The sequence below is a fragment of the Nothoprocta perdicaria genome, unplaced genomic scaffold (assembly GCF_003342845.1).
Source record: "Nothoprocta perdicaria isolate Ctin4 unplaced genomic scaffold, notPer1 scaffold_89, whole genome shotgun sequence".
Classification (NCBI taxonomy): Eukaryota; Metazoa; Chordata; class Aves; order Tinamiformes; family Tinamidae; genus Nothoprocta; species Nothoprocta perdicaria.
Window position 1 is genome coordinate 2885045 of NW_020456187.1, and position 26844 is coordinate 2911888.

Here is a 26844-nt window from a genome sequence, read left to right on the forward strand (position 1 = left end):
CTCCGCAGGCCCTCCAGGAAAGGCCAGGACCCACTGCCCTCTCCTGCCCTGCCCCTCCTGTCCTGCATGGGACAGTGTGGAGACAAAGACAGGAGAAAACCCATAAGCAGCTCTGCTCCTTCCTGCGCATCCGTGTGTCCCCCTTCCTGACGCAGAWCCAAAGTATCTCCSGGAGCRTCMGBAGCCTCTGGAGACGACTCCCTTGCGTGCAACAGGAGCCTACAGGGGCCTTTATAAGCTTGTAGGGGCCCATGAGAGCCCACACCAGCCTGCCGAGGCCCCTACAAGCCCACACATCCCTGCGGGAGGCCCTCGAGGTTTCTAACATGCACGTACTAGCGCACAGGAGCCTGTTGAGGCCCTGCAAGTTTGAATGGACCCGTGCAAGTCGTTAGGAGATTGCAGAAGCCCTAAATGCTGCTATGAGCCCTCACGAGCCCACAAGAGCCCATCAAGGCCTTTACAAGGGGGCCCCTTAGCTCTGGGGTGATGAAGCCCCATGGCATCCCTAAGCAATCTCCAGAGGCTCTGACATAGTCGGTAGGATGTCGATAAAGGAATTCCTACGGAGACAGAAATGTGGCCCCTCAGAAGGTGGGGAAAATTCCGCCAGAGATAATTGGTCAGATCCTGAAAAGGTTTTGCAAAGAATGGAGGAATGCCATGCTAAGTTTAAGGATGGCAAAGGCAAGGGTGTTATTTGTGCCATTCTGGGTGGTTGCTTAATTCAGGCACAGAAGGACTATAAAGTAAGTGAGAAATTGAAATTAGACTATCAAAGTAAAAAATTGGAAATTCAACACTTGCAGTATGAATTAGAGAAGGAAAAGAGACGTACCCAATTATTGGAACAGCGAATTGAAACAATGTTGATGCAGGCACCTCGACCCCCTAATATGCAGCAAATCAGAAAATTAATCACTAACACGGAGCCTGAAGACTGGGATGGAGACATATGGGGAGATCCAGATAAAGAGATAGAAGAAGAATCCTCACATCTAGTGGCTGTTCGACCGCTGATAAAGACCGAAACATCTGAAGGACCCCAAGGTCGGAATCCCCGCACCACAGTTTGGACCACTCCTTTTTCAGGTTCAGAATTAGGAAAACTGCAGACCAAATTTTCAAGAAAACCTGGGGAAACCAAAACTGAATATTTGTGGAGAGTTTCTCTTTCAGGTGGTGACAGGATATTGTTAGAGAAGAATCTTTAGGCTTCTGGGGACCAGGAGTGTTTCTAGAGGAGGGGTTCCCAGATGATAATCGATCTATTACCGCTCAAGTTGCTTACTGGGCAGGGGGAATAGACCCCAGAGAAAGAGGTGAGCCACTAGTTATCAAATTTAGGGGATTGTCTGGATTATCAGAAGCAATGCAGAAAGCTGTTTGCATTCAGGCAATGTATGACCGAGGACATTCTGATGTTCCGTTAATGGCTCCAGTAAACCCAGTCCATCTAAGGCCCCTTATTAAGGGTCTGCCTGACACGGCAAAGATATATATGCAAAATTTGAAGGAAAGGGTCATTAGGGCCCAAGAGCATAACGATCACAACATTCACACACCCCCCATACACGTCCCTACTTGGGCAGATCTGTTACATGACATGGTGAGTTATGGACGAGAGATGGCGTGGTCCCACTTTGAGACTCAGTCAGAACAATTAGGGAGAGGTAGGAAGGTATTTCACACAAGCAAATTGGAGGGTCAGTCATATCCAAAACATGAGCCGGGACCCTTTCAGGGTCTGCCGACACCAGTAAATCAAATGAACAGCCCTCTGCGCAACGATTTATGGCGACAAGCACTAGCCTTAGGGGTGCCCTGCGCTATGCTGCAGGGGCAATCCCCTAGCTGCATCAGAAAATTGGTAGAAATCTTGGAACGTAAAGTAACTGAATCTCCTCCTTCAGGTGGACAGCACAACTCCCCCTCTCCCCCCGCCTCTGAAAGAACAAACAATCCCTTTGCGCCTCTAAGAGAAGAGTTGAGGAGGTCAAAAAAACAAACAATGCGGATTGGGATCATGCGGGCCGCCCAACCCGCATGATACATGTTTTCCAGTGGTCCAAAACCAAAGAACCCTATATATCAATTCCTGTTGGTCCAAAAAGATTTAGTCTAGAATTTTTGATTGATACTGGAGCACAGATTAGTGTTTTGAACAAGCTGCAAGCAGAATCATTAGGGATTAAATGATTCTGTGTGGCCTGTCAAGAAGCCGGATGGCAAGTGGAGAATGACAATTGATTACCAAAAACTTAATCATAACACAGGCTGCATCCAAAAGGGGAGGTAAGGCTAGTGCACTAGCCAATGGGCCTCTGAAATGAAAGAATGACTATAAGTCAATCATCTTATCCTATAAATATGYGGACAGCCCGAGAGCCCTTTGAGCTCTCCTGACACGGCTGCGGCCTGCACASCAGGATCTCCCCTKGRGCAGGGACGCCTCTCAAGGTTACTCCTCGAGGTTGAGAGACCCCCCTTCCCACAACAAATTTGTGGTAAGTGAACATAGCGCGCTCTCTCTCTTTAACTTTACTTTGTAACTGTGCACAAGAACCCTTAGTCATGAACCGTTGACCAGGTCTGGGACTAGGACTGGATCCAGCCGCACCCAGACTCCTCTCCGAAGGAGCCTGGAAAGCAAGGGGGTCCAATCTGAACCTCGTGACCCAACGGGAGGGTATCCCAAGATAATTGTGTATTATCTTGAGCCTCCATGCAGTGAATAATAAGTGGCCTTGCCATAGAATCTTGTGAAATCATTGTCCATATTAATAAATCCTGTTATTATTTCTTTCATACGAGTGAAGTGCATTTGTCACTCACCCCTGCCACCACTCATTCCGTGACATATAGGTAGCAGTGAATTATAACAGTGCTTTCTACTATTTTTACTTCCTGTCTCTGAGATTCATCTCTGTATACACTTTGAACCAGACATAATGGTATTGAACCAGACATAATGGTATTAATAGAGACCAATAACAGAAATCCTGGGGAGTAACTCTGCCATTGCCAAATGCTGCTTTTTCTTCCCAGAAAGCAGTAAGAAAATGAAAGAGGCTTCTCTGAGCCTGATTTCCAAACCTGCTCAGCTTCATAATCTACATGACTTGAGACTTTTTTATGCTTCCTTGATCCTAAACTTTTAAGGTTATGAAAAGAAACAGCCAATTGCCATGCAAAAAGCCACTTAAGCTTCCACGACGAAGCCGTTCTGTGCAAAGAGGGGTCCGTTGCACTATCTCACCTGACCATCCTACTTGCTCTGTAGCTGAGTCTGCACTCAAATGTGCGAAATAGCCTCAAATGTCTTCGTATTTTCTCTTGCTTTCTTCCCTTGCCTGTAATGGGATAGCGTTGACCCAGGCTGACTCTGATTATTCCCTCCTTTTCCTGTGTCAGGGAAGTATTATCTTGTAATTCTCCAGATCTCAGTAATATTGCTTGCAGGGAAGGTATGACTAGGACGGGGGTGGGATTAAGGCATTAAGGGGAAGAGATGCCAAACTTTGATCACTTTTTCCATCTTTTTTACAGGTACCAAGCTGCCATTTTTTAATCTTTTTTTGCCATAGAAATAGTTTTAATTTTCTATATTTTAAAAAATATTTCCAATCTCTTCGTAAAATACTCAATTTGTGAAACCCTTGCCCAAGCAAGGGAGCAGATGCACCTCTGGTGCAAGTCTGGAGTGACAGTTCCTCATATTTGTAAATGTAAATACTGATCAGGTATTTGCTTTTTAAGGGCAGAAAGGTCCATGGTGCCAGAAAATACTAAACTTTTTTTTTTTTTTTTTTTTAGTTTTCAGGAAAAAAAAAAAGAAATAATTGTATTCAGTTTTCCAACCTGTAAGTAAGCAATAGTGATCATGTATTCTTACCTGGTTTTACACTTAATCAAAGTATCATCAAGGAGTCCCTGTCAAAAAATACTAGACTATAAACTATTTTTCTGACTAATAAAAGCAGCTTTTTGTCCCCCATGAGAGGAACATGGCAAGAAAAAGCAGGTCTTCCAATTTAACATCGGTAATTACCGGGGAAAATATAATCATTTAACAAAAGGAGATCTACTTCCAAAGTTTTCTCCACTTTCAATGCACTAGCCATGTGAACTGAAGAAAGATTAATACAGCCTGCGTAAATTAAAATAACGTAGTAAAATGTAACACGAATATTGTACATAAATCATTTCATTCTTTCCACTTTACAGACTTATGCCAGTAACTAAAATAAACATATTATTAAAAGAGAAATCAATAGAAAGCTTTAAAATATACAGTGCCACAAGAGGGGTCAAGCCCAAATATTGATTTTAATATAGCATTTTTTTTCCTGCGTAGCTTCCCAAAGGGTTCTTTTCCAATACTCCTCTTCCACATTATATTTCATTCGTGAATTAGCTGAACTCTCCTGCAAAGGGTTGTCCCCTCCGAGAAGTTTTCTGAAGACGCTGTCGTCTGTGCAATGTACTGCTGAGACAGGACAAAAGCAGGTCACAGAGAGGCACTCAGACACATCAGAGCATCAATTAAACTGAGGAGCTCATTGCGGTTACGCAGGGACCCTGCACTAAGCACAGGAAAAAAAGAGCAAGAAACTAATGGCTGCAATCTAATAACCTACCACCGAGAGCCACCTTCGCGCACCACTGTGTACATATTTTTAAAAGCTGATTTACAGTTTGGGAAGATCTTTCTCTAAATGGATGAGGATGTTTAGGATACAGAGGTTGCAGTACGTTATGCAGCTAATGATAGATAAAGACCACACCATATGGAGCCCGGCTCACCGAGCAGAACGGACCTCGGCAATTCATTACCGGGGAACCCTTGAAAATCCATCATCTGTATTATTCAAGAATAGCATTTTTCATGTGGCTCTCAAAACAAAAGAGTTTAGCAAAGAAGTCACGGGAGACCAGGGCAGTAAAGCTTGGCAAAATCTGGGAATTATCAAAAGGCATCACAAAGTAATGGGTGTTTCTAGTGATGGGGTATACACAAGAACAAGCAGCAGCCAATATAGGGTATGGGATCCCAACAACTCCACAGAATCCCAGAGTGGTTGAGGTTGGAAGGGACCCCCAGGGCTCCCCCAGGGCAGCCCCTGCTCCAGCAGGGACACCCAGAGCACGGGGCACCCGGGCGCATCCCGGCGNAGTGACCTTGCCATAGAATCTTGTGAAATCATTGTCCATATTAATAGATCCTGTTATTATTTCTTTCATACGAGTGAAGTGCATTTGTCACTCACCCCTGCCACCACTCATTCCGTGACATATAGGTAGCAGTGAATTATAACAGTGCTTTCTACTATTTTTACTTCCTGTCTCTGAGATTCATCTCTGTATACACTTTGAACCAGACATAATGGTATTGAACCAGACATAATGGTATTAATAGAGACCAATAACAGAAATCCTGGGGAGTAACTCTGCCATTGCCAAATGCTGCTTTTTCTTCCCAGAAAGCAGTAAGAAAATGAAAGAGGCTTCTCTGAGCCTGATTTCCAAACCTGCTCAGCTTCATAATCTACATGACTTGAGACTTTTTTATGCTTCCTTGATCCTAAACTTTTAAGGTTATGAAAAGAAACAGCCAATTGCCATGCAAAAAGCCACTTAAGCTTCCACGACGAAGCCGTTCTGTGCAAAGAGGGGTCCGTTGCACTATCTCACCTGACCATCCTACTTGCTCTGTAGCTGAGTCTGCACTCAAATGTGCGAAATAGCCTCAAATGTCTTCGTATTTTCTCTTGCTTTCTTCCCTTGCCTGTAATGGGATAGCGTTGACCCAGGCTGACTCTGATTATTCCCTCCTTTTCCTGTGTCAGGGAAGTATTATCTTGTAATTCTCCAGATCTCAGTAATATTGCTTGCAGGGAAGGTATGACTAGGACGGGGGTGGGATTAAGGCATTAAGGGGAAGAGATGCCAAACTTTGATCACTTTTTCCATCTTTTTTACAGGTACCAAGCTGCCATTTTTTAATCTTTTTTTGCCATAGAAATAGTTTTAATTTTCTATATTTTAAAAAATATTTCCAATCTCTTCGTAAAATACTCAATTTGTGAAACCCTTGCCCAAGCAAGGGAGCAGATGCACCTCTGGTGCAAGTCTGGAGTGACAGTTCCTCATATTTGTAAATGTAAATACTGATCAGGTATTTGCTTTTTAAGGGCAGAAAGGTCCATGGTGCCAGAAAATACTAAACTTTTTTTTTTTTTTTTTTTTAGTTTTCAGGAAAAAAAAAAAGAAATAATTGTATTCAGTTTTCCAACCTGTAAGTAAGCAATAGTGATCATGTATTCTTACCTGGTTTTACACTTAATCAAAGTATCATCAAGGAGTCCCTGTCAAAAAATACTAGACTATAAACTATTTTTCTGACTAATAAAAGCAGCTTTTTGTCCCCCATGAGAGGAACATGGCAAGAAAAAGCAGGTCTTCCAATTTAACATCGGTAATTACCGGGGAAAATATAATCATTTAACAAAAGGAGATCTACTTCCAAAGTTTTCTCCACTTTCAATGCACTAGCCATGTGAACTGAAGAAAGATTAATACAGCCTGCGTAAATTAAAATAACGTAGTAAAATGTAACACGAATATTGTACATAAATCATTTCATTCTTTCCACTTTACAGACTTATGCCAGTAACTAAAATAAACATATTATTAAAAGAGAAATCAATAGAAAGCTTTAAAATATACAGTGCCACAAGAGGGGTCAAGCCCAAATATTGATTTTAATATAGCATTTTTTTTCCTGCGTAGCTTCCCAAAGGGTTCTTTTCCAATACTCCTCTTCCACATTATATTTCATTCGTGAATTAGCTGAACTCTCCTGCAAAGGGTTGTCCCCTCCGAGAAGTTTTCTGAAGACGCTGTCGTCTGTGCAATGTACTGCTGAGACAGGACAAAAGCAGGTCACAGAGAGGCACTCAGACACATCAGAGCATCAATTAAACTGAGGAGCTCATTGCGGTTACGCAGGGACCCTGCACTAAGCACAGGAAAAAAAGAGCAAGAAACTAATGGCTGCAATCTAATAACCTACCACCGAGAGCCACCTTCGCGCACCACTGTGTACATATTTTTAAAAGCTGATTTACAGTTTGGGAAGATCTTTCTCTAAATGGATGAGGATGTTTAGGATACAGAGGTTGCAGTACGTTATGCAGCTAATGATAGATAAAGACCACACCATATGGAGCCCGGCTCACCGAGCAGAACGGACCTCGGCAATTCATTACCGGGGAACCCTTGAAAATCCATCATCTGTATTATTCAAGAATAGCATTTTTCATGTGGCTCTCAAAACAAAAGAGTTTAGCAAAGAAGTCACGGGAGACCAGGGCAGTAAAGCTTGGCAAAATCTGGGAATTATCAAAAGGCATCACAAAGTAATGGGTGTTTCTAGTGATGGGGTATACACAAGAACAAGCAGCAGCCAATATAGGGTATGGGATCCCAACAACTCCACAGAATCCCAGAGTGGTTGAGGTTGGAAGGGACCCCCAGGGCTCCCCCAGGGCAGCCCCTGCTCCAGCAGGGACACCCAGAGCACGGGGCACCCGGGCGCATCCCGGCGCGCTGGCAGATCTGCAGAGCAGGAGCCTCCGCAGCCTCCCTGGGCAGCCTGGGCCAGGGCTCGGGCACCCTCCTGCCAAACAAGCTCTTCCTCAGGGCCACGTGGAGCTGCCTGCGCTGCAGCTTGGCCCCAGGGCCCCTTGGCCTGCCACTGGCCACCACCCACAAGAGCTTGGCCCTTCCTCCCTCCATCCTCCCCTCGGCTGCTTGCACACATTGATCAGGTCTCTTCTTAAGAGAACCTCTTAACAGTCTTAAGAGGATCTTTAAGTTTTTTAGGCTTAAGGGTTTTTTTATTATTAAAAAGTCTGCATATTTCAGAATTCTTATTAAAAAGATTGAGCAACATTTCAAAACTCATTGTTGCTCCCTATGAAAGTACATGTCTACCTTTATCATGTCTGTAGCATCTTAAGGCAGACTAGAAAACCAAAATACTACTGACTTGAAGCCTCTCCATGCTTTAAAATTCCTATTCACGAGAGCACTTCTCTAAGAAACAAGTTTTGCCATCACAGGAGATTTAATATATCCAAGTACAACTGAGCACACGGGAAACAACCATTCCGGTCTCCTGGAACAGCCAGACCCCAGCAACGTGCACAGGAACATGCGCTTGACGTGCTATTTGTTTATGGAAGGCTTGAATTGTGTGTATATTGCAGACTTAAATAAACTTCCTGCAATATAGTTGTGACTGTTATGCACTAACATTCTGCAAAAACATCTCAATCCAATTATAATTAATATTTGCCATGTGCCAAATCATATGGGGGATGGATGGAGGGAGAAGAACCAGAAAAACACATTAAAAAGTGAGGTTGGGAGGAGGAGAAGTAAAATTCCAAAATAATTAACTTAAGCTAAATGATTTCCAAAATTATTTCCAAAATTAAAAATCTTAATCTTCACATCTTCGTTCCACTTCAGATTTTCCACTTTTTGCCTCATTCAGAGATTTTGGGGGGAATATTTAAGGGGAGGGATCTGGTATTCCAAAGAGGTTAATAGCAGCTAAAATTCTATCCTCATGCTGATGGTGTCGGATCCTGCTCACTTTTGCTTCCCCAAAACAGATCTTTTCTGTATCAGCCTTTCACAACAATGTTAACTCCTCAAAACAAAGGGAGTTGTTAAGCACCAGTGCTATCGTACTGTGCACTCAGATAAATAAACTATTTTATTTCCAACAACAAAGTTAGTGTGACAGGAACAGAGCAGCAGTTCCAGGCACCACGTTCTTGCAGCAAGAGGTGGATTAGATCAAGCCCAACAGAGATGGAGACACGGCACCAAAAACTGGAAAACCTGAAAATTTCATGATTCATAAAGTCGATCGCTTAGCAATAAACCCCGTCAATTTAATTCCATTTTTTCTGCATTGTAAATGTGCATTTTGCTACTTAGTGATCCCTAGTGCTAACTTACTCCTGCCATACTGTCCCGGGACATACATGCTGGTCCACTGAGCTGTGCTGCTTTCAATGGAGCAGATCCATCTTGCTGACTAGAAGCAGATTCTCGCCGCTGAAGTTCATGAGCCACGGCACCATCTGGCATGGTGCAGGCCACCTCCTGTGCTATCAAGACAAATGCTCCTCGTTACTTTAAAGATATTACCTGGAAAATACTAGCAGCAATAATTTCAGACTAGCTCTTCCTGCCACAGCAAACAAAAGGACTGAAGTTCAACAGCTGTGGCAAAAACCAAAATAAGGATGTATATTTGCAGAACTACACCTCAGGAAGAAATGTGAACAGCTAATAAGTTCAGGTATTTACTTACTTTGCAAAAAAAGAAAAAGAAAAATCACACATTATGGCAAGTAACTAGCTTCATGACTTATTCTATTTTTATCCTATATAATAACAAAGAACTTAGTGACAAAAAGCTGTAACAAGAACTATTGTTTCCTTGCTTTCCATTCTTTTTCCTACTCAAGGTCTTTATGTCTGATCTCTCATTTTTAAGGCTCCTTTTTCTGCAGAATTTTACAGAAGCCATTTGGGGATGTACTTCAGAGGAGGCAAAAGTTTATCTTCTACAGTAGAACCACAGGACCATGCACACTAGATGCAGTAAAGAAAACACACCCAGAAAGCCCTGGAAAGATCCCCAAAGGAATCTCTTAATAAGCTGTACACTTCATTAACTAAACTCTCTGATTCCAGTAAGGACGAATCTTATAGCAATAAAGTAGAGTTTCTCGGTTATATTAGAGGAATAATAAATACCATCATATCAAACTGCAAAACATATTGTGGAAATATTAAGGCTATTTTTCCCTCAAGGTGGAAAAAATGTGTAATTCCTTTCCGTTACATTTGTTTAGAACATGAGAAAGCTTTCTAATATTACCAATGATAATAATATTATTAATACTTCCATAATACTGATGGTATTACAGAGTGTAAATTTCCCAGAGTATTATCCCAAGACTATAGCTCCAAAATATCATCTGGTCAGTGTCTAACACTGTCACTCCAAATTCTGTTGCAATCTAATAACAATCAGATTAATTTCCCTAAATGAAAATACTTTTAAGATGAAATGTTTAAAGTGTTCAAAAAAGAAAAAGACAGAAACAATTGCTGGGCTAAGTGAGAGAACAAGTTAAGACTCAGAAGAGCAGCTATTTACTCACATATCAACTTCCCATGTTTTGATAAATTCCACAGACTTTCTGGAGAAAGAAAATTCTGTATAAAAGAACTTACTACTATTTGTGAGAAAATTTAAGCTCTCAAGGACCTCCTGTTTTCCAGTTGATTACCAAAGAGCCCAAAGCACAAGAAAGCATCATCTTCTTAGCAAAGGGGCATACAGGTTTCTAACCATATTCAAATATCCAACTATACATACAGAAAAAAAAGAGATTATTGTACAGGAGGAAGCATACTGAAATAAATTTAGAAATCTGGTATATATCACTGTAGACTAAGGCTGGGTCTAAAGCATTATTTTATGTATAACTGTCGACAATCTTTCAAACAAAAGCTGGATGATCCAAGCATTAGGAACGGCTTAACAGTATTAGAGCACAAGCTGAAGAGTCAGTCTTTAACTCTAATCCCATTAATAAGCACAGATCCTAACTTTATATAGGAAAAGTAGCCCACCTCTACTGGGTATGTGTGAATAAATCATACATCACATTAAAACTAAAAAATCATTCAAACACAAGTCAGAAATGAGCAAAATATCAGCTGCAATCGGATGACAGCGCGTGGTCATATAGAAACATTATCAAAATTAGACATTAGGTAGTTGAGATCAGACACAACCAACTTCTGCAAGCTTTAGAGATTTACATGTTTGAAAGTCTTTTCTCTGTTAATTTAAGATTGGGAAAATTCTTGCAAAAAAAGGAATGAAAATGTAGACATGCAAAATACACCATCTTTGTAAAAATGTCATTAAGCTTATTCAGAAACATGACATCTTAAAGAGTCTGGATGTCTCATTAGTATGTGTCTTACTGAAATGCCAACAAGGAAAAGTAGGTTATCAAATTAAAATGTTAAAGGATAATCCGAGTTCAAATAACCATAGTCAAGAGTACTTTTTTCCCTTGTTTATCTTACCAAAGGATTCCTCGCATTGGATAGACCTGCAAGACTGCTGAAATATTTAAGCTAACAAGATACACGTAGCACTTCAACAAGCGCTCACTCCAAAGCTGATGTCCAGTAATGATCAAGTTATATTAATGCTGGAAATGCATGGGGGGCTGGAAGACTGATATAGGGGGTTGTATGGCAGGACTGCATTTTTCTCTGGCAAAAAGGATGGATTCAGACTCACAAAGATGATACTGCATGGACATTCTCATGTCCCTGCACCACGAGGAAATTATTATTATTATTATTATTATTATTGTGTGTGTGTATATATATATATATAAATTATTCTTAGCTAGAATAAAAGAAAAGGGGTAACTACGTCGAACCTGAGCAACAATAATCCACTCCTAGAGCAGTGCTCATTTCATCCATCAAAAATGTGGACTAGAACTGCTGAAAATCCCATGCTTCAGATTTGCTGCAGTGTTCCTGGAGTGTTTTTAAAATGCAGACCTTCAACTGGAATGAAAATGACAAAAACTGAATTAAGAGCTAGGAAACATCTGCATCTTTTAAAGTTGACTCCAGTACTATCCTTAAAAACTTGTTTCTCTCATATCCTGTGTAGAAAGTATAATGAGAAATCTTTATGTTCACTGTTTAAAAAAAAGGTTAAAAGTTGCTAGTAAGATTTAATATTTGCATTTTGTTGCTTGTAATTGATTTTTTTCTTTTTATTTTGATATTTTAAATTCCAAACGCACAGATTCTTCAAATTAGAGACAACAAAAAGACCTCATGTCATCCATTTAATATAGAACATCTTCCTCACTGGTCCTCAGCCAAATAATGGAAAGACTGCCAGGACAAGTCTTTGCAAAATATAAATTCACGTATGTGACAAAGCAAACCTGCTCTCCACCTTTTGCAGAGCAAGGCACAAACAGGGCAAGCTGAATTATGAAATGCTTAACGATAATTACCGAAGAGTGTCAACTGGAAAAAAATAATGAAGTCACACAGCACATTTCCATGCCGTAAGCACCTTTAAATGAACTCACGAGCAGTCAAGATTAAGCTGAAATATAATGCAAGGTTTCCTGTGAAAACCCAGTTCAAAGAAGGGATTTCACTATTCCGTATCGATTTCCATTACTGCTAATTCAAAGAAGTCCCGATTCTTTTTTTCTGGGACATTTATACAGTACTATCTAATTATATAGTCCATCAACCTAATTCAATTAAATAATAATATAATCATGTGTAAGAAACAACTGAGATATATGCAGACAATTTTAGTAGTACTAATTATATTCTAATTTTTATAATCCATCATAATGAGCCTTTATTTCCATTCTCAGAAGGGAGGACAGTATGTAGGTTAATATTTATATTGTGTGTCATACTATCTTTATAGAGGAAATCATTGAGTATGAATTAAAACACAAGTAGAAAACTCAGCATACAGCCAAGCTTGATTTTAAGTTTAAACTGGAGTATTTTATGTTCTAATAATTCTACAATATCCTAATTAAAACTGCAGAAATATTCTAGAAAAGCTGCATCCAACTGCATTCCTTATTACTCACTACTGCATTTTTACAGTAACTACAATCTTTTAAAAAGATGCATATAAAAAAGGAATGTTTCATTATTCAAAAAGGATATCAAAAGGGATTTTTACTAGTAAGCTGCTTAATACAGTAGTTTATCTTCAAAGAACTCTGCTGTACTAACTAGTAAAGCAGTTCAGAACATACTGCAGCACACAGAAACATCCAGCATTTCTACAGCTGGTAAAATTTACCTTTTGATCAAACAGAGGGGTTATAAATAACCCACCTCCATTTTGCTCCCCAGCTATATCTATCTCTACACAGGAAAGGGATTTTTTTTGGACTCAAGAGAAATCAACTGAGATACAGCTTAAAAGATTACAAAAAGTCAAACTCATAAGGTCAAAAGGGATTTAGACCAAAATTTTATGTCAGCTCGTACAAGGGAATTTCAGTTAATTTGTGGTTTTAACATGTATTCAACACGAGTATTCGCATGATAACAAAAAGGTCTTACTTCCCATTTCTTCCTGAGGCAAGTGTTTCAACTGCTTACAACGGGCAGATAAAGAGTAATAAAAGTATAAAGCTATATTTGTGTTTTAAATATTATCAACACACACAAACAAACCTTCTCTTTTGGGCTTCTGAATCCCTCCTTGCTCGTTCTAGCGCCAACTCTTCAGCTATTCTTTTCTTTAGCTCTTCTTCATTAACTGCAATTAAAATAAAATTATAGGGAAGGTTAATAGAACACAACATATTTCTAATTACAAGAAAAAGAATCACAGAATTGTGTTCTATTACATCAATGTTCTTATTTCTATAAGACAGCCAAGCACCTTTCTGTGATTTAAACACCTTTCAAATGTTGATATACAGCACTATAAAACTTTCAGAAATTACTATTAAATTTTTCAAAGTTTCTTTCAAATATGGAAAAAAAACACAAAATATATCAAATTAAATATATCCTCCACATAATAAACATACCTTTATAAATGAAAATCTGGAGGAAACCTGGAACCTCATTAATGAGGTCTCAAACTACTACTTCTTATTCATATGGAATTGATGGAAATATGTTCTCATGTATTTCTTCAAGTATTTTCATATGCACATTTTGGTCCTCACAACAGAGCATTTACAACACTGCAGATAGCAATACTTTCAGCTTCTACTGCTTAGAGAAAACTCGTTTGCCTTAATTGCTTCTAATTTCGTTCGAATAAGCAGACGGGGAAAAAGTCTTTTCTTCATTGAGGCTATTTTAAATGAATGAGCCCAAAGTCTGGCTAGGAGCAGAGAAAGGAGAGAAGCAAAGAAATTCTCTTCCAAACGAGGAATTAAACTTTTCCACACAAGTGCAGGAAAGCCGGAGACCTGCTAATTCTACAAGTTTGAAAGACACAACTGCGACTGCAAAAACTCATTTAATAAGATTTTCAAACACACATAAAAGGTCCATTCCCAACTCATTTTGACATTCAAGCAGTTAGTCAGGCAACTTACTAATACTTAATGTCGAGTGGGATCGGCGTAATTCTCTTCATTTACAGGTAGCTGTTTTTGAAAGAATCTGACTCAAGCAGATGAGAAACCCAGCTATTGCTTCCTTTGAAGCGTATTTTATTGCTGTAACTTCTATTAATCATTTCCCTAAGAAACCACATTGAAAGGTTGTTTCAACCTGAAAAAACACTTTCGCCTATTTCTACATCCATCTACATGCAACTTGACATCTACACAACAGAAATCAAAAAGAGGGAGAAATCCAGTATATAACAGCCCTACTTTCCATTTGGGAAAAAAACATTATCCAAAATTATGCAATGTTGGTGGAAGAGCTGGAGCTTTGCACCAAGTGTTGATTTGCAGCAGTCAGCAATGGGGAGTTTGGTTTAGGAGGAAAAGACACCTCCTGAAGTGCACAGAGAATGAGATTAAAAGCAAGTAATTATAGCCACGTTTCTTACCAGTATAAACTTCAGTTTAGCTCCAGCTCACACTAGCCAAGCTGGACCACACTAACTCTGGGGTATTCTAGTACTCCAGTGCCAGAGGGATATCTTCTTTGGATACAGCATTTGACTTTAACACCTTTCACAAATTCTACTATATAGGGCTATAAAGGCACGTAGTCAAGCTTCCAAATCATTAATGGGCATCACTTAAGCAGAAAACAGACATTAAATGCACACAGGTGAAGCAACTCCCTGCTTTGCATTCAGAAACATGAACAAAAACACTTGTTCAGGTAACTAAAACAACTCAAAAACTACATTTTGAGGCAATGTAAGACAACAAGCAATTAAAAATAAGCAGTCGCCTCAGCCCTCCCATTTGTGCTAGGTATTTGTGCACGGAGGGAGCATTAAACAACTGTCAGTAGCCAGATGCTCGTGGAGGCCCTGGAGCAGCACTGTGAGCCTCCGTTCCCAGAGCCAAAATGCTTAAATTGTTAGGCCAAAGAGTGGGACCTCTGGCATTTATACCCTCCTTGGATGGAAGGACTGCAGGATTTGAGTCCATGTATGTCCATGTATTCACAGATTCACAGAATATTTAAGGTTGGAAGGGACCTCTAGAGATCTTCTAGTCCAACCTTCCTGCTCAAGCAGGCACACCTAGAGCACGTGACACAGGGTAGCATCCAGGCGGGTTTGGAAAACCTCCAGAGTAGGAGACTCCACAACCTCCCTGGGCAGCCTGTTCCACTGCTCTGTCACCCTCACAGTAAAGAAGTTGCTCCTCACCTGGAGACGGAACTTCTTGTGCTTCAGCTTGTGGCCATTACCCCTCGTCCTGTCGCTGGCCACCAGTGAGAACAGCCTGTCCCCTTCCTCCCTGCATTCTCCCTTCCTGAACTTAGACATATTAATCATATCCCCTCTGAGCCGTCTCTTCTCCAGAGAAAACAGGCCCAGCTCACTCAGCCTCTCTTCATACGAGAGATGTTCCATTCCCTTAATCATCCTGGTTGCCCTTCTCTGGACCCTCTCCAGAAGCTCCACGTCCCTCCTATACTGGGGTGCCCAGAACTGCACACAGTACTCCAGGTGCGGCCTCACCAGAGCTGAGTAGAGGGGCAGAATCACCTCCCTTGACCTGCTGGCAACACTCCTCCTGATGCAGGCCTGAATCCCATTGGCCTTCTTGGCCACGAGGGCACACTGCTCACTCATGGTTAACTTGGTGCCAACCAGGACTCCCAGGTCCCTCCCCGTGGAGCTGCTTTCCAGCAGGTCGACCCCTAATCTGTACTGATGCCTGGGGTTATTCCTCCCCAGGTGCAGGACCCTGCACTTGTCCTTATTGAACCTCATGAGGTTCCTCTCTGCCCAACCAGTATTCCAGTGAAGTGCAACATCAGCTCGGTCTCCAGAAGAGGAACGTGTTTATATCGGGCAGCTCTTATCAAACTCCCCCTACACGTCAGCAAATGTCACAGGACAAAATCAGAGCAGTTCAGGTTCTGCATTTGCACACTTTGAAATAATTAAGCTGTCACAAAGCCATAGAATTTATTTCAGATGGCAACTACCTTACAGAACAACGTGAAAAAGCAGCATCAGAGGCTGCAATTCCATTCAAGCCAGATACTTCAATATTTCATATCCTTTCAATGCTGCGCTTGAGAATACATGAAATGCTGCTTCAGTACATTGCTCGCTAGCATTTATGTCGTGAACTTTATTGTTCTGATGTGCAAAAATGAGTAAAAAAAGTTCAGCAGACCATAGCGTGACCCTTTAAGATGTAATAAGATGTAAAATTCAGGCATCAGCCAATAAAGACATAGACCATTTGACCTTAACAATCAATTAGGTTACACATTGATCAGCCCAGTACTAATAGGGAATAAAAGCAGAGCTATAGATTATCCAATAGAATTATTGTAAGATATAATTGGGTAGCTCCCAAATGAGAAATTTATGAGGTTTCAGTAAAAACTGCAATTGTACAAGCACAGGGGAATTGTTCTAGGAGAAAAGACATTTAAAGAAAAGTTAATTTATTAGAAAAATCAGAATTGATTCTAGGCGAAAGGCAATAAAAATCCCCTGTGATAGGATTTTAAGTCAGACTGCATGATACTAAAAACAGACACCTAACAACAGTTATTAGTGAATGTTAGAATAAGACAGGCACAGGACTATTCAAATTATCAGGATCTGGAGGCAGTAAATATACAGCAGTCACCGAAATTATTTACCTACCTCCACCCCCCCCAACCCCCCCTCCCCCCACAAACACACACTATTTTAACCTCTTCGCCCCATCCCAGGATGGCTGAGGCTGGAAGGGACCCCCAGGGCTCCCCCAGGGCAGCCCCTGCTCCAGCAGGGACACCCAGAGCACGGGGCACCCGGGCGCATCCCGGCGCGCTGGCAGATCTGCAGAGCAGGAGCCTCCGCAGCCTCCCTGGGCAGCCTGGGCCAGGGCTCGGGCACCCTCCCACCAAACAAGCTCTTCCTCACGGCCACGTGGAGCTGCCTGCGCTGCAGCTTGGCCCCAGGGCCCCTTGGCCTGCCACTGGCCACCACCCACAAGAGCTTGGCCCTTCCTCCCTCCATCCTCCCCTCGGCTGCTTGCACACACTGACCAGCTCCCCTCTCGGCCTCCTCTTCTCCAGCTCAACAGGCCCCGCTCGCTCGGCCTCTCCTCACACCACAGCTGCTCCAGGCCCTTCCTCAGCCCTGTCGCTCTGCGCTGGCCCCTCTCCAGAAGCTCCACGTCCCTCTTGTCCTGGGGAGCCCAGAACTTCAAGATTCTTAAATCTGTGCAAACCTCATTTTAAGTGTGTGCCAGGGCATACAAACTTGAAAGATTTTTTGGTAATTATTATTATTTAAGAAGATCACCCTCACATCCCAGGTCTTCAATACGTTCCCTCTAAAAGGGCCTAAAGTGAAGGCCACTTTCCTGCTTCCTCAGTGTGAACAGCCTAATGCACTGTTCATATTGCAAGACAATTTAGATAGATGGCCAGTAATGGGAACTCTCCTGAAAAAGCCACCGTGCAATAACCAGAAATCACTCTGCTTTCTTAGCATGTGAAGTGGGGATCCTGATGGGCGTCTGATGAGCGTTATTCTCCTCCAGATAATGGAAACAAGAACACGAGCAGCAGCACAGGCCGGATCTAGCAGCAGGGGCAAAGGGATTAAAGTGACCGAAGTGCTGCAGGAAACAGCGCTGCACACTCAATATATATTTTTATGCATCTCTTTTCATGCACAAATATATATTTCTGCCCACTCCTTTGGGAAGGTTTGAAAGATAGTCGTTTATGTCCAGTATTACAGTGCAAATGCATCGTGCGTTTCCTGCCCCCACGAACAGAAAGCATTTTTAAGAAAAATTCACCAAATGGTATTTAGTCTAATCAGACTCTTTAGGAGACATTTCCATGCACTTGAAGGACAAGATAATACATATGTTCAGTCAGATGGGGTAGGGGAGCTTCTTTTACCTTTAAAGCAAAGCATTAGAGCAACGTTGGAACAGGACAAGAAGGGCAAAAACAAGGCAAGAACACAAAGCCTTAAGTTAGATCCAGTGCACATCCACTGGCCAAAAACTACCTTTTAACAGCCATTCCCATTGGAAAGATGACAGGCAACTTCCAAAAGAATAAAAATTATAAAACTGCAGAGCATTTTCTCCACTTTGCTATCAAATCATTTCAGGCAACCACACGTCTTTCAGATGGGCGCACGAGAGGCAAAGGGAGGGACTGGATCTGAAGGTACCTTGCAGTATAAATTTGTTTTGTTTTAAGAATGCAAATTAAATTGGCAGTTATGAAAGCCTAACAGCATGATCCCCTTTGCCATATCACAACACTTTTCCACTGATCCTTTCCCATACAAACACAAAATACTCCAACATTTTTATTCAGGTGCAAGCTCTAGGAAGCAGGTTTTGGGAACCATTCTCACAGACACAGCCTTCCTCTGGACTACAGAACACAGCAAAAAGCACTGGTTTCAATGACAATAAAACCCACATTGCACAAAGCCATTTGTTTAACCCTTAGTATTGATTCTCCACTTGTGCTTCAAAATCAGATGATTAAGAAAACATACACTTGATGACTTTCCCAGAGCCCCAAAGGCTTTGAATAATTATGAGGACAAATCGATGAGGACTGAGGCGAGAAGGGTACCCAGAGCTTACACATCCTCCTGACTGTTACTGAGGGTGCAGACCTATAATCCATGTTTTTCCTTGTGATGCTGAATAGCCATCCACCAGCAGGATGAGGGCCAAGCCAATCGTTTCATAAGACGACCACAATTCTTGAGAAGTAGATAGCAATCTTATCTCCTAGGTGAACTCTGATCCCTAATAAAGGATTAGGGGGAAAAAAGCTTTTCATAATTAGTAACAAAGAAAAGCAGTGCAGTCAGTATTTAATTTTCCCATTCACGTGGTTATGTGTGTGTCATATTTGCCATTTTACAAGCTACTTCCTTGCTAATGTAGAAACTTTCCCATAGAGTTTTTACAAATTAAATATCTGCTTGTATTCTTCACATTATTTTGCCCACGCAAGGACAGCAAACATTTGCCCCACATTCTCATAAAGCTGCTTATTCTTCTCCACTGATTGCAACTCTTATTGCAAGCAGCCAGCCCTTTCACTACCAGTGGATGAGTAAGGATACATCCAATTTGGTGGCCTCCCGTAGGACCTTCCTCCACTTTTTCCTACCCTTGCTGGCCACACTAGTCACAACATCTAAATGCACAACATTTTCTTCACTCTGAAGCAGCTGTTTTCTAGGAAAAAAAATAAGCACGACACTAAAATTATAGCAAGAAGGCAGCCCCCAAAGCTGCAAACATCACACATTAGGTAAAAATTAGTGAAATAACCTTTAGCTTGCACAGCTAGCAATCTGTCTAGTAGTCCTGCAATTTCAAAAAATTCATTAACGGAAAGCACATTTATTACCAGCTATCTTAACTAAAACCTCTTGAAAGGGCAGGTGCATTAAGTTATTAATGAAAAGGCACTTACGTTTGATACAATCAAACATGTTTTAGAAAATACTTAGCTGAACAATATTCAGAGAGTGGATTTACAAGAAAGGAAAATGAACCAGTCCCACTCTCCCTTTTCATTCCACTTTGCTAACAGCTATGAACGAGATGACCTTCAAAGAGCAAATTCTTGGAAGGCCACAACACCACCAGCTTCCTCCATGCATAAGGGGATAAGCATTTGCTGTTACAAAAAAAAATAACACTTCCTAACACATAAAAACTCACAATCCCTCTAGAGAAACTACTCCTGGGCTTCACTATCCTCTTGGTGAAATCTTTTTTCCCCTCTTAAAGGAAGTCAGGACTCTCTTGCTCCTGTTTATGCCCACTGCTTCTTAGCCTCCAGCTATGCACTACTGTGCAGATTCTGGCTCTATCTTCTCGACAGCTTCATGGTAGGTCCTGGAGAGCTGCTGGTAGATGCCCTTGAAGCCACATCTCCCATGTGGAGCAAGTCCAGCTCCCTCAGCCTCCTTTTCAGCTTTCAGACCACCACGTTGATTCTCTGGGTGGTTAGCAGGGATGGGGACAAGGCTCTTACATGCTGCTAATCCAGACACTGGGTTTTCCAACTGCTATGCTCCGGATTTCACTTAATTGCAAAGCTTTAGCAAGCACTAGGGTAAAGATAAATCCATCAAACTACTACACACCAACTAATGAAGGAGCTTCTGAACAGTCTGACCAACAGTCACACTGTCCCTCCACTCAAGGAGCTCAGCAATACATTTGAGGCTGTACCAGTTACTTCTGCCCTGAAATAAATGGGCACAACGAAGGAAAACTCAAATCGTTATAGTCAAGTAACTTGGATGCAAATGCAGAAGAGTGAAGTGGAAGAAATACATAAAAACAGAAAGTCTCATTTCCATAGGAAACAAATCATTTAAACGGAGCTAGAAAAAACATCAGCGACAGTTTTCAAATTAGCACATTGCCGAGTGCATCAGCAAGATAGTGGGTGAAAAACATGGTGATTCAGTTCATCTTTCACACAGGAACTCAGGAAGGCTGTTAAGAAAAGCATGTAGTTATAAAGCGAGTGGTAAATTGCAGTCATGAATTAGAAACAGGTTAAGAATAAAGGGAGATGAGAAAGCACAAGCAAAGGGAACACAGACACTGTAAAGTCTGCACGTGAGTAATAATTTTATGGAGACTGGGTAAGTCTGTGGGAAACGACTGATGTACAAATTCAGCTTTGGGAAACGAACAGTCGCATACACTGGAAAGCATAATGTGATTTCATCATATGTTTTACTTGGTCTTTAAATCAATCATAACCATATTTCAGTCCTTGCCACCAAGGAAGCTTCTTCAGTGGCCAAACAGTAGTGGGGTGGAGGGACACAAGACTGTAAGGGTAAAGTCCAGCATGAGTCTAGAATATAGAAAGAATGCAAAAGGAAAAATAGGTAAAAACAGATAGATGACAACAGAAGTAGCACCTCTCTTAGCAAAGTGTTTTAGCAGCCATCCCATTTGCAGAAGGAAGAGGAGCTCAAATCAAAGACCCTTTTTCTTGCCGTCTATTTCAGCTCAGCCAAGAATGAGGGGCTCAACACAACCACACTGAAAATTCCTAACCTGTTTCATGCAGTAGCTGATATTAATATTTCTCTTTTTGAGGCCAAAATGACACAGCATCATTTAATCCTTGAAGCAAAGCATAGAAAACATGAGGTTTTTGACCAGGTGAACCTACAGAAGTCTGTTTCTCACTGGCTTGTCTTCTTTTTCACTAGGAAAACTATTCCACAATTGAACATTGCAGAGTTTCTTGTATTCACCTCAAACATCTCGTATCGATGGCTGGGTCTCATCAGGCCGTTCAGACCAGCAAGGCAGGTCTCCTGGCTGCACAAACACAAAGTGCTGCTCTAACCAGTGCTCCTTAGGGCCGTCTTCAAACCCATCACCTGCCTCAGCAGCCAGCAGAGCAAACACCACCCTGCAGACATTGACATGAATGAAGGTGTCGGAAGGAGGATTCCTGCTGCACACTGGCAATCTTAAATATGGAATTGGAAAACACAGCATTACAACCAGGTTTAACACCTGGAACATGCACAGCATCGAGCTCCAAGTGTGTGATATGTAACAGCTCTTCCCCAACTCAACTACCTTTGTCTCTGCATGCTGGTCTAAGGCACATAATAAGCATATATTAAAACAGGCAAATACCTTTGGTTTATTCTTTGCCATTCAATAACACTCCAGTTTGACCACACGTAAATTCCATATATCGCACCAAATACAAACACCAACAGTAACTAAGTCGAATCGCAAAGATAAAAGTATTAAATCCACAACTTATATAGCCAACTGTATAAATAGTATGTGCTCAAGTGACATGCTATTGATTTCACTCAGCTAAATATATGGGTGCGTGTGTGTGTGTGTGTACATATATAAATATATATGCATATACACGCACACTCTCAGTTTATTTCTTGGTCAATTAAATGACAAGAAAATCTCTGTCCTGCATTCTCAAAGTTGTCTCTAAAGCAACTAACCATGTGACAAGGTTTTCCCACCCCAAAACAGGTCAAGGTTAACCTCACTGCTAAATGAGTGCCAAGAAGCTCCATCTGCGCCCAGCCCTGCTGCACGTTGACCGCGGAGAAGCAGAAGCCTCTGCCTGTCAGAGCTGTCAATCGGGTACCTCTCGCGAGCGTAAAATCTCCTGGCAGAATTTCGTATGTTTGTTTGTTTTAGGTATCAGCAACACTGTCACTGCTTATCCTGGACTCCTAAAAACATGTTTCTTAAAAGAAAATGGCATATAAATAGTCACTGCATACTGACAAAAATAGTAAGACTGTTGGTTTAAAAAAGATAAGCCATACGATTGCACTGCGTGCTAACCTGTCATCAAATATATTGTGTCAATAAATTTGATGGTACCAGAAATATCAGTGACATCATTACACATATTTTTCCAGTGTATTTTCCTCTCCTCAGGAGCTTGAATATGCTGTAACAGCATAAAAGAGAAAGCTAGAAATTTGAGCAAATACTAGCAACTAGGGGCGAAGCAGTATTGCCTTCCTATGCAGTTATTTTTAAAAAATTCAGTGGTTTTCAAACAATATCCCACCCAGTCTTTAACACTATATGATCAAAAATGCCTTACATTCCATGGAATAAAATATATATGTGTATATATATACACACACACATATATATATACACATATATATCAACCAGCTCATCATGCACCAGAATTAGGGTACTGGAAATAAGTTATTTGCCTCAAAGACAAGGTTTGCTCAAGGTTTCTCCTTGAGCAAAAAAAGGAAGCCCTTAGAGGGTCTCAGAAAGCTTCATGATGACTGGAGAAGAGAGCTTCCTTTCTGATATTTCTATGGAAACTTAGCCAGAACAGATACTTTCAGCAGTGATCTTATTAGACACTTCCCAATGGCATGTGTTATTAGCCAGAGATCAGGGTATGGTCACCATTTAAAGACAAATAAATAAATAACAGTTTATTCATGGACTTACGTGAGTTTAACTACCAACACATGTAGCAATTCTTTTCTCTTGAAATTCAGAATTACAGCCACTTTTACCAACCATAAATACAACATAAAAGCCTGTCCCCACACTCAGAATTTTGCCTTAACTGTTGAATATCAGCAAGATGTGGCATTACTGCTGCCAGCTGCTATCCTATCTCAGCAAGCTCCTAGGGCAAATAAACACAAAAACAATGCAATTGGGACTGCACATAACTAGAGATATCACATTATCTATTTTACAGTGAAAATATGAGGACCAAACCATCAAATTATGTTAGAATAAGACAGATTGAAAATAGCAAGTTTGTGGTATGTTATATTTGAATATTCTCTTTTTAGTTTCCCATTATTATTGTGACCTTGTTAATAACCCCAACAGTGAATCAACACAGACTAAGTGGGGAGGTTAGTGGAACAGAACAGCGTAGAAAGCTGGACTAGTTTTTTGCATTGAATTTCTTTGATACAGTTTTTATCTATAAAGATAGAACCTTACAGATATAGCACTATATAGTTTGCATAGAATATATACCCTTGACAGAGAAAATCTACAGCCTTAGCTTAAGCTACACGTAAGGTAGGTGACAAACACAGGGAAGCAGTATAAGAGAAAAAAGCATGACATATGAGCAATTTATCTTAATATCCATCGTGTTTCTAGATATGCCATCAAGAACTGAACTGAGCTAGATGGGCCAGTTAAGAGAAAAACTGAACTGATTTTTATTTTCTGTGTGTCCTAGGAAACCATGCTTTGCAATGGTACCCTGACTCCGTGAAGCTTTATAGCACCTTTTAAAAACGTTCTCAGTTCCCTTACTAAGTTGTGAATCTTCTTAATAACCCAGCCTTCTCATCCACCTTTGCAAAAAACATGTATTCTTTAAAAGTATAAATATACATAGTGCGTGAATATATACTTTTTGTGCGTGCATATATATTTTTGCTTCAGCAAATATTTATCCATAAGGCAATTTGCTTTCATGCTCTTTTTTAAAACAAATGTGCAAACGGAAACATTTATCTTTACTAGAATATTACTGGCAAAATCCTCCTTACATTTAAATCTACATATGACAGACTGGATATTTAAGCTGCCTGTGCTAGTGCTTCCTACTAAACACTACACAGCTTTTGTTCCTGAATACAACAGATAAATGCATGAGGATCCCATAATTCAACATTTAAAAATAATCACATTGTAAATGGTGATATGAAAGATATATTGCTGTGCTTTCAATAGGATTAAGCACACAGTTTTCTTTCAAGACAATTTGAGCTTTCCAGTTTCAGATCGTCTTGGTTAATAAATCTGTTGTAAAGTTATTTTATCTGACAGTATGGGGAATTTACAGGTATCCCTTTTATTTTCTCAGGCCTTTGCAATATTATTTAAGTCTGCATACAAAGAACAAGATGAAATCCAAAGAGATTCAGATCATTCTGAATACAGCACTTGAATATTTTCTGACACAGAATATATTTTAATGCAACAAAGCTCACTATCAAGCCCACAACTTTTAACATGTAAATAATAAACTAGATGATAGATGTTTAAGTACTACCAAATCTACAGAATATGAAAGAAATTTTCACAAAATATCTTATTATGGGACATACCTCATACAAGTAATAAGGTGCAATCAAGTACATTATATGGAAGATGCGATAATTCAACTTCATTTGAGTTTTCACTTGGGGAGGATGAGGCAGTGAAAGACTTAAATTAAAAAATTCTTTTGCCAAAGATATTTCAGTGAACCTCTACTACCACTTAGGGGACAGTGCAATAATCAAGTATTTCTACACATAATAGCTGGGCAAAAAGGTTCGTAAACTGAAAGATCTCTTTAATTTTACATTTAGAAGTCATTACTAATTGCAAAGATTTACAAATCATTATTGCACAGGCCAGCATTCCCAAATGAGACTCTTTGTACTGTCAAGGCTACATAAATAGCAAAAATTTCATGTTTAGTTCATCTGCTACCATTATCTTTAAAGAGGATTCTCCAGCTGCAAATGCACACTATTAATGACACAGGAAAAGTCAATTTTACCCAATTACAGCTCTGAATTACAGTAGCTTTGGACAGGAACAAGACTTGCAAAGCTGCTCTTCATTTTGAGCTGAAAGCTCCTGCTGAGGACAGTCTCCTATTTTCCTGTTGGTGCAAACACCAGCTCCAAGTATCTGGTGTCAAAGCAGACATTGAATTTTATCATCATTCTCCTTATACCAACTGCGCCTGGGGCAGGAGGTCCTGATTTTATACAAGTGTGCTTCAAAGCTTGGAGAATGGACACTGCTACCAAAATAAACAAATAAATAAAAAGATAAATTAAATCTCATAGGCAGTAACTGAATGGGATGAGTTCGCATTAATAGGTACTGGGATAAAGGAAGAAAGATTAATGGCACATTCTGTTATTATGCATCTTGTTCAAATGATGGTACATATTTCTAATGAATAAAACTCATTTTTTTCAACTCAATGATCACAAGATATAAATTTGTATTCACGTATTTTTTCAACCTTTTTTTTTTTTTTATTCCATCCAGACTCACATATTAGTAACAATAAATGAGCTTATCTAGGACTATAACAGAGTCTGTCCTTTGCAGCAGACATGAAAAGAATCCAAAGAAAAAGCAACCAGAATAATCAGTGGGGGGACAGGAGGAAGGGCAAGGTAAACAAACACAATTAAAACATAATCTGAATCTGGTATTTGCTGGTAATTGAGTTTCATCAGCATCCTGACATTCAACCCCTTCTCTGTTGCTTATGCTATTTCCAAAGCTGGCTATAAACTCAATGCTGAAATAAATTCTCTCCAATTTCCAAAATTAAAAACCAGTATTTTCATTAAGCAATTCAACCAACAATACGCTCGCTTATGTGGATTTAGGTTCTGTTCCTCTTATATGCAAAATAACCCTATATTCTCCCACGTTTGCATTAATATTTGAATGGAGAAAGGGATTTTTTGGCTAACTCAGAGCTATGCACGTAGTGACTGCCCATCAGTGCCCTCATGGGGAAAGTTCTGCTTACCTTGGCAATAGCAGGGCACAATCCACAGACGTCCCAGCCTCCTGAGGGGTCACAGACCAAGCAATGCTGTAAAATTCTGCTTCAATACAGGATACAAATCTTGTATTGATAACGCACACTGATACCGGCACCATCGCTAACTTGCAGCTACTTCATTACTTAAAGCTACCTTCTAAGGCATCATATTTTGAAAAAGGCAGCTTTGAGTTTTGCTCAGGAGAGGGGCAACAGCTGCTTTGTGCTATTGCAGTGATGTTTGTAGGGAAAGGTGCCTTCCTGCACTCGCTTCCTTCTCTGCAGCTGCCAGGCTCCAAGCAGGCAGCAGCACCATGCCTGCTCCAGCGCTTCCCAAAACCAGGTGCAGCCTCCCTGCATTCATCTCCTTAAAACACCTTGGTATTCATCCAAGCTCTGCCCAATCCCCTCATGGTGCTACACGCTCTTCTGGAGCCTTGGAGCCCTCCAGGATTCCCC

At 40.7% G+C, this 26844-nt stretch overlaps 1 protein-coding gene across 1 annotated transcript in view; it reads right to left on the bottom strand.

Moving 5' to 3' along the window:
• The window catches only part of CHCHD3 (coiled-coil-helix-coiled-coil-helix domain containing 3), a 66417-nt gene that overhangs the window by 26232 nt on the left and 13341 nt on the right, over positions 1 to 26844 (bottom strand). Inside the window, exon 3 of the mRNA XM_026052456.1 lies at positions 13360 to 13444. Coding sequence (XP_025908241.1) covers positions 13360 to 13444 — 85 coding nt within the window. The remainder of the gene's footprint in view (positions 1 to 13359; positions 13445 to 26844) is intronic.